At 37.6% G+C, this 13,132-nt stretch overlaps 1 protein-coding gene and 1 long non-coding RNA gene across 4 annotated transcripts in view; one reads left to right on the top strand and one right to left on the bottom strand.

Annotated features, from left to right (window-relative positions):
• LOC122551622 overlaps positions 1-904 on the top strand; it is a 4,021-nt gene extending 3,117 nt beyond the window's left edge. The window contains exon 2 of the long non-coding RNA XR_006312149.1: positions 601-904. This is a non-coding gene — a long non-coding RNA (uncharacterized LOC122551622). The remainder of the gene's footprint in view (positions 1-600) is intronic.
• The window catches only part of tanc1b (tetratricopeptide repeat, ankyrin repeat and coiled-coil containing 1b), a 201,023-nt gene that overhangs the window by 73,064 nt on the left and 114,827 nt on the right, over positions 1-13,132 (bottom strand). For all 3 annotated transcript variants that reach the window (XM_043693814.1, XM_043693815.1, XM_043693816.1), the window contains 2 exons: positions 9,161-9,327; positions 2,081-2,688 (listed from right to left, as the gene is read on the bottom strand). In XM_043693814.1, coding sequence (XP_043549749.1) covers positions 2,081-2,688; positions 9,161-9,327 — 775 coding nt within the window. The remainder of the gene's footprint in view (positions 1-2,080; positions 2,689-9,160; positions 9,328-13,132) is intronic.

The raw sequence follows: 13,132 nt of genomic DNA, 5'->3' as shown, positions 1-13,132 counted from the left end.
ATCTTTCTGATAGGAAGGAGACCAGAATTGCATGCAATATTGCAACAGTGGCCTAACCAGTGTCCTGTACAGCTGCAACATGACTTTCCAACTCCTGTACTCAATACTCTGACCAATAAAGGAAAGCATACCAAACGCCTTCTTCACTATCCTATCTACCTGCGACTCCACTTTCAAGGACCTATGAACCTGCACTCCAAGGTCTCTTTGTTCGGCAACACTCCCTAGGACCTTACCGTTTAGTGTATAAGTCCTGCTAAGATTTGCTTTCCCAAAATGCAGCACCTCGCATTTATCTGAATTAAACTCCATCTGCCACTTCTCAGCCCACTGGACCATCTGGTCCAGATCCTGTTGTAATCTGAGGTGACCCTCTTCGCTGTCCACTACACCTCCAATTTTGTTGTCATCTGCAAACTTACTAACTGTACCGCTTATGCTCGCATCCAAATCATTTATATAAATGACAAAAAGTAGACAGCCCAGCACCGATCCTTGTGGCACTCCACTGGTCACAGTTGGAATGTAGATGAAAATCTCCCATGACTATTGCTGTGCTTTTCTGGCCAGTTCTCACTATTGCTTCCTTTTTTCCTTCAGACTATCCTTTTGATGGGTTCTGGATCAGTAGCAGCATTTTCAGAAGCAGCGTTGCTCCAGAGCCAGCCGCCCTGTAAAGCCCGAAGCAGCGGCATGCTGTGGGCTGGTGTAGCCAGAAGTCGGGACTCTGGCAACGGCATAGTGTGGGCTAAAGCGGGAGTACAGCAGTGGAGAAGGAAAAGTTGGACACTAAGTTATTTTTACTTTTTATTTTCAGTTAACGAGAATGGTGCCTACGCATGGCGATGGTTCATCACTTTCATATTTAATACACGTGACAAATAAATGATTCGATTCAATTCAATTCAGATTTCCAATATCTACAGTATTTTGCTTTTGTAAAATATTATTGACAAACTTCAAATGGACCCAGAGTTTCAAATTCCCTGAAATAGCTGAAGATCTGTGGGACTGAAGGAGATTTCAGAAACAGAAGAAGAAAGGATTTGAGAACAAGGTTATGCAGCATGGTTGATAAGTGGATATGGGGTAATGAATGAATGACAGTGTGAAATAAGGATACAAGAAGCTGGGATATGACTAACTTCAAGTTTATTGAAGGTAGGATTTGGGAAGTCTGACAGTAATAAAGGCAGAGATGAGTATTTGGTACATCAACTTGGGTTGGGTTGGATTTGATAATTTAACAAAAGTTGAGGAGTTGAGATGTTGAGATATATGGTGATGGGATGGAACTAGACATACCTGTATACCTGAAAACTAGCAATGCATCTTTTTTTGATGATACTAAGAGGTAGCTCAGAAGCTACAGTACTCTGTCAAATTCACACAGGAGTGTCAGCCTAGTATGTTTAATAGACTAACATCCATTTATTGGACTAAGTAGCAGAAAATTTACATTTACATGAGTTTTATTGTAAATTCATAGTTCAGCCCAAATACCATTTTTCATCTTTCCTTTCTGGTCCCTTTCTCGGTCCACAGTTCAAACTCTTCTTTTAATCTCTTCTACTCTTTCTTTTAAAAAGCAATCTATTCAGAGATATTGATACATACATCTGGAGCAAGCAGGACTTGAAACTGAGTCGACTACTTCAGAGATAGGGACACTATCTCTGAAGTAGTCGAAAGAGCCCGAAAGAACCCAAAGTCCAATGACAATCACCAGCTTTCAATCAACTCTGGAACTTAAAAGGACCTGAATTTCTAACACAATTTCAAAGAAAAATATTCTAATCCAGATAAGTATACTTAAACTGAGCCACAGCAAAACAAATGTATATTGATCAAAGGAAGCCTCCATTTAATTATGCTTTCCTTCATTGCGAGAAATACATTTTAACCCTAAAGATTTTTTTTAAAGTTCTAATTTTGCTGTATGGCAATGAATTAATTTCCATTAATCCAGGATCAGTAAGGAATGCAAGTTTGCTTTAAATAAATGGACAAAAAAGATCCAAGTAAATCTTCCATTATAAATAAACATGTAAGAACTGCTTAAAAATTCAAATGCACCAACCTTGAATCACAGAGAAAGTCCAGACTTTCACCATCAGCTCTCCAAACAAGCCACTCTCTAAAGGATGGATGACAGAACATTCGAGTCTTATCCCTTCGTTTGATCAGGAAACATGAAAGGCTCTCCATTCTCTGCTGGAAGTCCTCCCACTCCAAGTCACCCTTCACAAAGCCAGCATTTATTGCTTGGAAAATTTGCTCATCTGTCAGTGGATGAAGGGATGCCAAGGCCACATTCAACACAGGAAGGGCCTTTGCAAATGAAGTGTGTGTTCGAAACCTCATGTTGCATTGCAGCAGATACAGTTCAGACAAGGATACTGGAACTACCTTGTAACTTGCACTCTTAATGACTAAATGACCCTTTTCAAACAAATCCAGGGTCAGCTTCAAATATAGGTAAGATCCTTGGCTACGCATGATGAGATGATTGCTGACTTTGCTCACTGTGATAGTGTCAGTTTTTCCACTCAAAGAGATATTATTCAGTATTCCATGACTACTGTTAATTCTGTGATGGATGTATGCATTCAGATCCCCATTAATATCTTTATTCTCTGGAAAATCATCCAGAGAAATTTTGACAAATGGAAGTAGATTTGTGATCTCCTGTAAGAAATAAGGTTTTTAAGATTGAGGCAAAAATAAATCACAACAAAAGCTGCAAATATTGAAAATCCAAGTTGACATATTTCCATTGTAGGAACATTTTTGCAAACAATTTTGTTTTGTTTCCATATCATTCTTACATTTTCAAGTCATTATATTTCAGTATTCAGCTAAAAAATATCTAGTTACATTTAGTGGTCTTTGATGTGCTTGAAGACAAATGTTTGTTTTCAAAACTTGAGTTTTTTGATGCTTTAAAAGACAACGCCTTACATTTCAGCTTCTCATAATGCTATAGGTTAATTTGTAGCCTTGAGTGACTTTACAAAGATTCCCAGCCCCAGGTGGTAGTTTCAATTTGAGAATTTGAAACCCTGAACTGCACTAAAATGCCTTTTCTGATCTATTAAATGCCTAAATTTTAAATTTCATGTGGTTCATACTTTCTAAATAGACTAATATCTACATGAATTCTTCCATATTCTCAAATCACATCTTTGAAGCATTGCCACTATTGTTAAACTGGCAAAACATGGCAGTCAAATTGCTATCATCTGGTCCTGTAACAACAAGATGAATAGCTAGTTTTTATTTTATATTTTTAGTTTCCAGGACATCAATTGAATGTCCCCTGCTTTTCTTTCTAATAATGCCATTCTACTTTTTGTACCCATCTGAAGAGATTTCACATTTGGAACCAAAGCTCAGTATCTTATTCAAATAATGTAGCTGTAACAATGTAGCACTTTGGTACTCAGCTCCTTTCAATGCATACCTTTAAACTCTCAAACTTAAATTTATTCTAAAATTTGAATTTTTATGACTTTTTGTTCATTTCATAATGTTATATATGGTCAATGTGGAATAATCTAAATTTTCACTGACATGGGGCACAATAATAATAATAATAGAACGGTACTTGAAAGAAGCATTTGATAAACCTAACTCCTTGCAAACTCTTACTGGAGTTTGCATGATGCTACTTCTGCTGAGGCTTTCTTGCATTTGCCCTGACAAATAAATCAGTGGTCCCTAACGAAAAAACAAATGTGAAGTAGGAGCTTGTATCATAAAATGAGCTGGGGTGTACTTTAAAAAGAATAAGTCCCATTCTCAGCCAATCAGAGCAGTTCTGGCAAACAACACAAACTATAGGCCATTTCCTCCAGAATGTTTCAGTTGAACTTTAATCTTCTCTGAAACAATTCCTGACTGATGTCAAAATAAAAATCAATAAGATTTACTTTTGCCAACATGGGTGCAAAGATGAAGGGAGCATCTAATTGGCCTTTTGATCAGACTTCAGTTCTGTTTGATGGGATTCCCCTTTCCTTGAAATTTTCCTCCTCTAGATGCACTGCTAAGAGAAAATCTACAACAGCCACTCCGAAAAGACAGCCACAGTAGAAGAAACTGGAGTTCTCTCAACCTGATTGGGAATACAAAGCAACTTGGATGTATTAACTGAGATTGTAGCTGCAGCGTTAGCTGTTTTAGACAAAACTTCCACTAGCTGCTGATTCCACTAAATTAAATCTGCTTTTATACGTAGGTACCAAATGAAAATTCATTGTGCATCCTAACAGTGCAGCAATCCCACTTCATTCATGAAAGGATAACTGTAATGTCAGCTATTCTGATTTGCTCATCATACGTAGAAAATCATGAATTGAATTGAATTGAATTTATTGCCATGGGTACCAAGGCACAATGAAAAGCTTTGTCTTGCGAGTAATACAGGCAGATCATATTACAATGTGAATTGTAGTTTCTTGATGCTCAACGCAAATTAATTTCTTGACCATGAGCTTAAACCTATTTTGCCCCAGGATCACTCTCCAGCTTGATAAGGAAACATACATGATGAACAGTGCAAAGTTCTTCAGAAGATTCCTGCACAATCAATGTGATGATGATGTCAACCCAGAGCGAAGGCGTAATGCACCACAAGTTATTGCATTAAATATATTAAATTTCATTGAGAAAATCTCAAAAAACACTGAATAACAGAATCATGTATGTAGTTGGGAAGAAACTGAGTGGTAGCCACTGTTCATGATTCAGATATTCCCATTTACCCCTCTTATAGGCATATGTTTTATTCATTTGTCCAATTACAATCTCATTTACCTCGCAACATGTCATTTAATCCCTCCAACCATCCACCCCTCCATAGAGGTTTTTGCCTTCCTTAAAAACTATTAATTGCTGATGAACTACATTTGTTATTACATCTACTTCTGACAAGAGAAATCTGAAATTTTGATACTGTTTCTCACACAGATGCTGCTGAACATTTCCTGCATTTTAGGTTTTCATTACAGAGTTCCAAAACCCACAGTATTTTAAGTCTGGTATTACTCCAATACAGATCACTGTCATGATGTAGTAAATAAATACAATATTGTCAGACAATTTCTTCATACTTTTAATCTATAGCCTAGGTACAAAATAGAAGAGATAAGTTCTAAAATAGGTATTCACGTTGGAGACAGTATTTAATTTTCATTTGCAATTTGTAATTTATATTGTATACAATAGGTTTGTGTAATTCAAGAGGTAACAGAAACACCTGTACAAACTTCTAGAGAATTCTGTAGATTAGATTAGATTACTTACAGTATGGAAACAGGCCCTTCGACCCAACAAGTCCACAATGACCCGCTGAATCGCAACCCACCCAGACCCATTCCCTTACATCCCATTCCCTTACATTTACCCCTTCACCTAACACTACGGGCAATTTAGCATGGCCAATTCACCTGACCTGCACATCTTTGGACTGTGGGAGGAAACCGGAGCACTCGGAGGAAACCCACACAGACACGGGGAGAATGTGCCAACTCCATACAGACAGTCGCCGGAGGCGGGAATTGAACCCGGGTCTCTGGCGCTGTGAGGCAGCAGTGCTAACCACTGTGCCACTGTAGCCAATAGAAAACATTTTTCGATCAGAAGAATTATAGCAATTAACATATTGTCCTGCTACAACAGTGAGACAGTGGGTAATGCGAGGTCACAAAATCTAACTGATATAAACAAGCATCATTGAAGATCTGTTACATTGAAATTTAATCTATAGGTTAGAAACTGTTACCTGTGGCAACCTAATCTGACAAATATAAGGTGGTGAACTAGACAGCTTAAATCCTTGGTACCATAATTGAAACAAAAAAAAACAACATATGCGCTTCATCAACATGACTGTCTAGTATCAACTTCATATCACTGACAAACTCTGCCCGTCTCCCATCTTCTAACCTACATAAAGTTGAGGTTATCCATTATGCAAACTCTGCTGCCTGTTTCTTAACTGGTACCACATCCCATTCATCTATTACCCATATTCCTGACTTATATTGGCTTCTGAAGTAGCAACAACTCAAATTTTAAATTCTGAACCAAGTTTTGAAATTGTTTCACAGTTATGTTGCTTCTGTTTCTCTGTAGCCTTCTCCAACTCTACAAGTTTTCACAATCTCAGTGCTCATCTAATTCTAGCATCTTAAGCATACTCAATTCTAAGTATAACAGTAGCCTAGACCCCAGGCTTGGAATTCTCTCCTACTTGTTTCTGCTTCTCTATTTAACTCTCCTCCTTTGAGATCCTACTTGAAACCAATCTCTTCGACCATTCTTTGGACTTATGCCCCAATACTGCATTCTGTACATCAGGTATCAAATTTTGATTATTTAGATTTATGTAAAGCACATCAAGGTAGTTTGCTTTGAAAGAGCTATTTAAATGAAAGCTGTTTTTATTCCATTTCCAAGCTGTTGTTTTTACTTTATTCCTAAGGCTATAAAAATCAGTAAAACTTATCAATCTCTTTTAATTCTTTTCCATGTCACCCAAGTATAAGTCAGAAATTTGTAAACAATACTAGAAAAAAAAGGTACATCTCAAATTTTTCAATATACACGAGTGGATCTCTACTAATGCATACAGTAGGACATACACATTTTATGGCAAGAGCATTGTGAACGTACATTGCATAATTTATCAGTCATTTGTTAATATCTTGCATTACCACTTGCATTTGTTGTGTTAAAGTTCATAATATATTATTTGAGCGCTTGGGATCTTAAGTGGTAGAACAATGTATAGCTTTAAGTTGAAATAATGTTTTTTTTAAATTTTTGTGAGTTAAGAAGGGTTTTTAGTTTTATTTCTGACTTGCTGTGAGGGGGGTGATATGGTGTTGGAAATTTGCCTTGGTCATAAGCATTTCGGTAGACCCTTGAGGTGCACAGTTCAAAGTTGAGAAAAAAATGTGGAAGGGAGGAAAATAAACTTGTTATCTAGCAATAAGAGTCCAATTCACAACAATCTGAAAGAACGTGTCTGCAGGCTAATTCAGATAGAAGAAGAAGTTGCTAACAGTTCTGTTATTAACAGTGTCCAAGGAGTCTGAGCCAAAAAGTTGTCCTGAGTGGCTTAGAAGTCAGTAAGAATAAAGCTTTAGAAACAAGAGGCCATTAAAGACATGAGTTTAAGGAACACATGTTAAATAGCAAGATAGCCGAGTTTGAAGCTCAGTTAAGCTTCTCAGGAGGAAATATTATCTTAATATTAAAAGCAAAATAGCACAAGAATGCACAGAACTTCGATGAAAAGGAAACAGGTTACAGCCATGTCAGCTGAACAAGGAGTTTCAACATGGAGACGAGAGTAACCCTTCACTCAGATAGGAGTTCTGTAAGGGTACTGTGGGGATAAAATGATTGAATTTTTCTTTGATATTTGTAATAAGAACATTATGAAAATGTTCTACATAGTGAGATTAGTTTGTGCTGTTCCTCTGCATGCAATACTTATGTTCTTTTGTTAAAAGTACAATGGCAGCTTCTTTTAAATAGGTTTAGTGACCAATGTTCCTTCTAAGCTGTGTACACACACAGCTATTGCATGGCATACGACGACTGGCACCATACTGATGGTGGCACTGAATTCCAATTCTGGAAGTCACTGATGCACACAGACCTCTGAGGCCCACACAGTTGGAAAGAAAATTAGAGAGAACGCTATCTGTGACCTCCAGGGTACACTAAAAGAAAAATAAAACTTATAGTCTATTAAACCAGGTTTCTGGAATCTAATTTGTTTAATATCACATCAACCACGATCATAATGCTGTTTCTTAAGATCAGAAAATGTAATTGCTAGAAGTAAACACAACCAAGGTAGTTTTCAATTACCTGTAATGGCAGAAAGTGAGGACTGGACTACAGATGCCGGAGATCTGAGTCGAGTGTGTGGTTCATCATGAAGGTTGATTTTTAAAAAATAAACGTGTACCATTCTGAAGTCACGTATTTTGTGCATATTCTGATAAAATTTTGTGTACTTGTATATTAAGTACAAGAAAGCAGTTGATGTAACCTGTCATACTGTACTTATGTCTTTTAACCTGTGGTGGTTCTGCAGTTACTTCAGAGTGGGGAATGGTAGAGCAAGATAAAATTACAACATTCCAATTTTACTATCAGTATGTATATCCAAACTAAAATTGTAAAGTTGGCAGAATGTGCATACTGAACATTTATTCAAGTTACACAATTAGGATTAAAAATTAAAACTTTTTTTTTCCAAGTGGCATATATGAGAAGTGCAACTGGATTTAAAGGTCAAAGTTTAAAGAAAGATTTAAGGTCGGCTTTTGATGAAGGTTCACTGGACCTGAAATGTCAACTCTACATTCTCTACAGATGCTGTCAGACCTGCTGAGTTTCTCCAGCAACTTCAGTTTTTGTCTCAGATTTCCACCATCCTCAGTTCTTTGCTTTATTTTAGTTAAGGTTACCTCATTTAGTTTAATTAAAAAGCCACGTAACCTGCATATTTGAGTAATGTTTTATGCTGGCACCCACCTGAGAGACAGTTTATTGTGTTGTTCACTGTATGTTGATTCTTCAGAATAATGCAATACAAACATACATAAAAAAACTAATCCTTAAGTAATGAGAAAATATTTTAGCTTTCAGCAGCTGATCGTGATATGGCACTTTTCCAGCTTCTACTGACAATATCATCTCATGATCTGTTAATGAGGATCAGACTCAAAAGATAATTATTCTTGAGCAACACTTAAAATTAATTTGTTGCATATCAATAAACAACTGAAATACTTTCAACGAAATGTTTAAAAGTGCAATTAAGGAAAGAACACCAGCCAAATTAACGTAATAAACAGGCAACTATTTTAATTGGTCTTGTGTCCAGTTACCTGAACTTTAGCCAATAATTCAATTTTCATGCCGAAGGAGCAACAGACTTTTTTCCTGTTGTCTCTCATTAGTTTAATTCATGGCTTCAAGTGAAAATCACAATTCTAAATTTTTTTAACAACTTTATCTGTGTAACCTTTACAATAAATTCAAGCTGACTGTTGGACCTAATATCTTGTTGCAATGTGTCTCTAGATATCGGAGGTTAGTTTTTATCTGTAAAGGTATAAATAGAGGTTTTTACCTGCAGATTGGTTCGAACTGTAACAACCAACTTTAGCCAAGATGGAAACATGGAAATTATTTTAGTTAGAAAGGATGCAATTGTATCACCATAATCAGGCTTATGGAACTCAGCCTCATTTAAGCCATCCACTAAAATAATATAATCATCTGCAGGAATCTTCTTTTCTGCAGAGAAAGTTAAAATTAATTAAACATTTTTACCGCATAGAATCTACATTACTACACATTCCACACACCCAGTCCCACTGAGTTATCCAGACTCCATCAATATACCTTAAAAAATCAAATTATATAATAAGTGCAGCTTTGGATGCAGTTGTCGGCCTGCCGACTCTTCTCAAAACAACTTAGTTCATCTTCTCCTGTTCCTCTCCCTGTATCTCTGCTAATTATTTCCTTTTAGGTACTTATCTAACTCCTCTTTGCGGAATTAACATTTGAAAAGGCTTTTACTACTTCTTCACACACTTCATTCCATATTCAAGCTACTTTCTACATAATAAATATTTTCCTCATGTTGCATTCCCATTTTTGCCAACCACTAAGCCTGCACCTTCTGATTCTCGACACTGTCAAGTGAAATTGGTTTTCCCTTGTTTCGGCCCTTCATGATTTTGCATAACTCCATTAAATCTCCTTTCAATCTTCTCTCTTCCAAGCAGAATAAGCTCAGGTTCTTCAATCTATCCATGTAGCTGAAGTCTTTCAAACACAGAACACAAACAGAATCTTTTTGGCAGGCTCTCTAAAAAGCCTTGACATCCTTCTGAAAATGTGATGCCAAAGTTGCATACAACTTTCCATTTCAAGTCAAATCAATGTTTTCTACAGGTTCGCCACAACTCCCATACGTTGGTAGTCAACACTTTCATTTATAAAACTCAGAATGTTATATCTCTGTTCAATTATGCTCTTAACCCATTTTCTAACTTCAACAATCTGTGAACATCCTTAATCCCTACATTCCCTTTAGAATTGTGCCCTTAAGTTTATAATTCATCACCACATTCTTTTTTGCATTATATTGTATCTGCCACGTGTCTCCTCTTACCACCAGCCTATATTTTGTTGATGTCTATCACATTTGACAACATATGCCTCAAGTATGAATTTGAGTTAGCTCGCTGAGCTGGAAGGTTTATTTTCAGATGTTTGTCATCATGCCTAGGTAACATCACAGAGTCTCCAGTGAAGCACTGGTGGTATGTCGGGCCTCTCTACTTATTGATCTTAGTTTCTGAAGGTGGGTGATATCATTTCTGCTTTTTTCCCCAAGGGAAGGTGGAGGGGGTCTAAATCAATGTGTTTATTGATGGAGTTCTGGTTAGAATGCTAGGCCTCTAGGAAATCTCTGTGGGTGTCTTTATTTCACTTGTCCTAGGATGAGTGTGTTGTCCCAGTCAAAGTGGTGTCCTTCTTTGTCTGTATGTATGGAAGCTAGTGATAGTGGATCATGTCTTTTGGTGGCTAGTTGGTGTTCATGTATCCTGGTGGCAAGTTTCCTGCTTGTTTGCCCGATGTAGTGTTGTTTTACAGTTCTTGCATGGTATTTTGTAAATGACTTAGTTTTGCTGGTAGTGTCTAATGGATCTTTTAGGTTCATTAGTCACTGTTTAAGTGTGTTGGTAGGTTTGTGGGCTACCATGATGCCAAGAGGTCTGAGTAGTCTGGAAGTCATTCCAATTATGTCTTTGATGTAAAGTAATGTGGCCGTAAGACTTTGGTTGCGTGTGTCTGCTTGTTTGGGTTTATTTCTGAGGAATCAGCAGTTTGTGTTTCTTGGGTACCCGTTTTCTTGAAAACATTGAACAGGTACTTTTTTCTGCTGTTTGTAGTGCTTGGGTGCTTCAGTGTGATGTAGCTCATTGAAATAATGTCTTGATGCAGCTCTGTTTGTAGGTGTTGGGATGAGACGCACAGAGATTTCCTAGAGGCCTAGCATTCTAACTGGAACTCCATCAATAAGCACATCGATTTAGAACCCATCCACCTTCCCTTGGAAAAAAACACCAGAAATGATATCACCCACCTTCAAAAACCAGGATCTATAAATAAAGAGGCGAGACGTACCACCACTGCTTCACCGGAGACTCTCACTGATGATGTTACCTAGCCATGGTGATGAAATGTCTAAAACAAACCTTCCAGCTCAGTGAGCTAACTTACATCCGTATCATCAACCTGAGCTACAAATCTTCTCAAAAATTAATGCCTCAAGAATTGCTAGTCCATGTACCTCACACATCATCAAGAGATACGCTTCTGTACCTTAAATTGTATCCATCCCCAATTTATTTTTGTAACTTTAACATTTTAAGTCTGGAAAGAAGATGCAGATTTAAGCATACCGATTTTAGCAAAGACATTCTAGGAGTATGATAGTCCTTTCTTTAAAAACCCCAACTGGTTTTCTTCAAGGAGAGGCACATGGATAATGGTAAAATTAGGGAAGGGTATGTTGATATTCTAGGCAATGTTAACACTAAGAACATGATGGTTTTGTTTGTGTAGGTAAGTTTCCAGGGCCTGATGAGATCTATCCCAGGACTCTAAAGAGGACAAGGAGCCTTGGCAGACATCTTTGTATCCTCTTTAGCAACAGGCGAGATCCCAGAACATTGGTGAATAGCCAATCTTGTTCCTTTGTGTAAAAGCAGCAAAATCCAGGAAATTATAGACCAGTGAGCCTTTTATCATGTATTTATTAATGGAGTTCCAGTTAGAATGCTAGGCCTCGAGGAAATCTCTGCATCATCCCAACACCTACAAACAGAGCTGCATCATGACATTATTTCAATGAGCTACATCACACTGCAGCACCCAAGCACTACAAACAGCAGAAAAAAGTACCTGTTCAACGTTTTCAAGAAAATGGGTACCCAATAAACACAAACTGCCGATTCCTCAGAAACAAACCCAAACAAGCAGACACACGCTACCAAAGTCTTACAGCCACATTCTTACAAACATGTTCTACTTGCATTTTAAGAAGAATGGACTTATTGGGGATATCAGCATGGCTTCATGTGGGGAGGTCCTGTCTCAAATTTGATTTAATTTTTTTGAGTAAGTCATTATAATTAATGGGATTGGGCAGTGCATGTTGTCTACATGGGCTTTCCCAAGGCATTTTACAAGTTCCCTCAAGAAAAGCTAGTCAAGATTATCAAATCACATGGGATCTATGGTGAATGGGCAAGTTGGATACAAAACTGGCTTGATTATAGTTATGGAAGGGGGTTTCTCTGACTGCAAGTTTGGGACCAGTGGTGTTCCGCAAGGATCAGTGCTGGAATCTCTGTTGTTTGTAAAATATATAAACAATTTAGAAGAAAATGTAGGTGGTCTGATTTGTAATTTTTCAAAATTGGTGAAATTGTCAATTGTGAGGAATGTTACCAAAGAATATAGCAAGATATAGACAAGTTGGAAAATAGAGCAGAGAAATGGCAGAAGGAGTTTCATCCAAACAAGTGTGAGGTGACACATCTTGGGAGCTATAATACAAGGGGCAAGTATAGAGTAAATGGCAAGCCCCTTAGGAGCACTAATGTGCAGAGGGATCTTGGGATGCAAGCCAATCGCTCTCCGAAAGTGGCAACACAAGTAGATAAAGTGGTATAGGCCGCATACGGCATGATTCATCAATCGAGGCAAGGAGTATAAAAGTTGGCAAGTGAGGCTGCAGGTGTACAAGACTTTACTTAGGTCACATTTGGATTACTGGGAACAGTTCTGGGCACCACACCATATGAAGAATGTGGAAGCTTTGGAGAGGGTGCAAAAGAGGTTTACCAGGATTTTGCCTGGGTTAGAGTGTAGTAACTATAAGGAGAGGGTGGACATTTTTTTTGCTGGTATATTGAAGGCTGAAGGGTGACCTGACTGAAATAGAAAAAAATTATGAGAGCTATGTAGAGGGTGGATAGTCAAAGTCTTTCTCAGTAATGTTAGAGATGGAAATGACTAC

This window comes from Chiloscyllium plagiosum, chromosome 7 (assembly GCF_004010195.1).
Source record: "Chiloscyllium plagiosum isolate BGI_BamShark_2017 chromosome 7, ASM401019v2, whole genome shotgun sequence".
Lineage (NCBI taxonomy): Eukaryota > Metazoa > Chordata > Chondrichthyes > Orectolobiformes > Hemiscylliidae > Chiloscyllium > Chiloscyllium plagiosum.
Note: the sequence above shows the minus strand (reverse complement) of the source record. Positions and strands in the feature narration are given on the sequence as shown.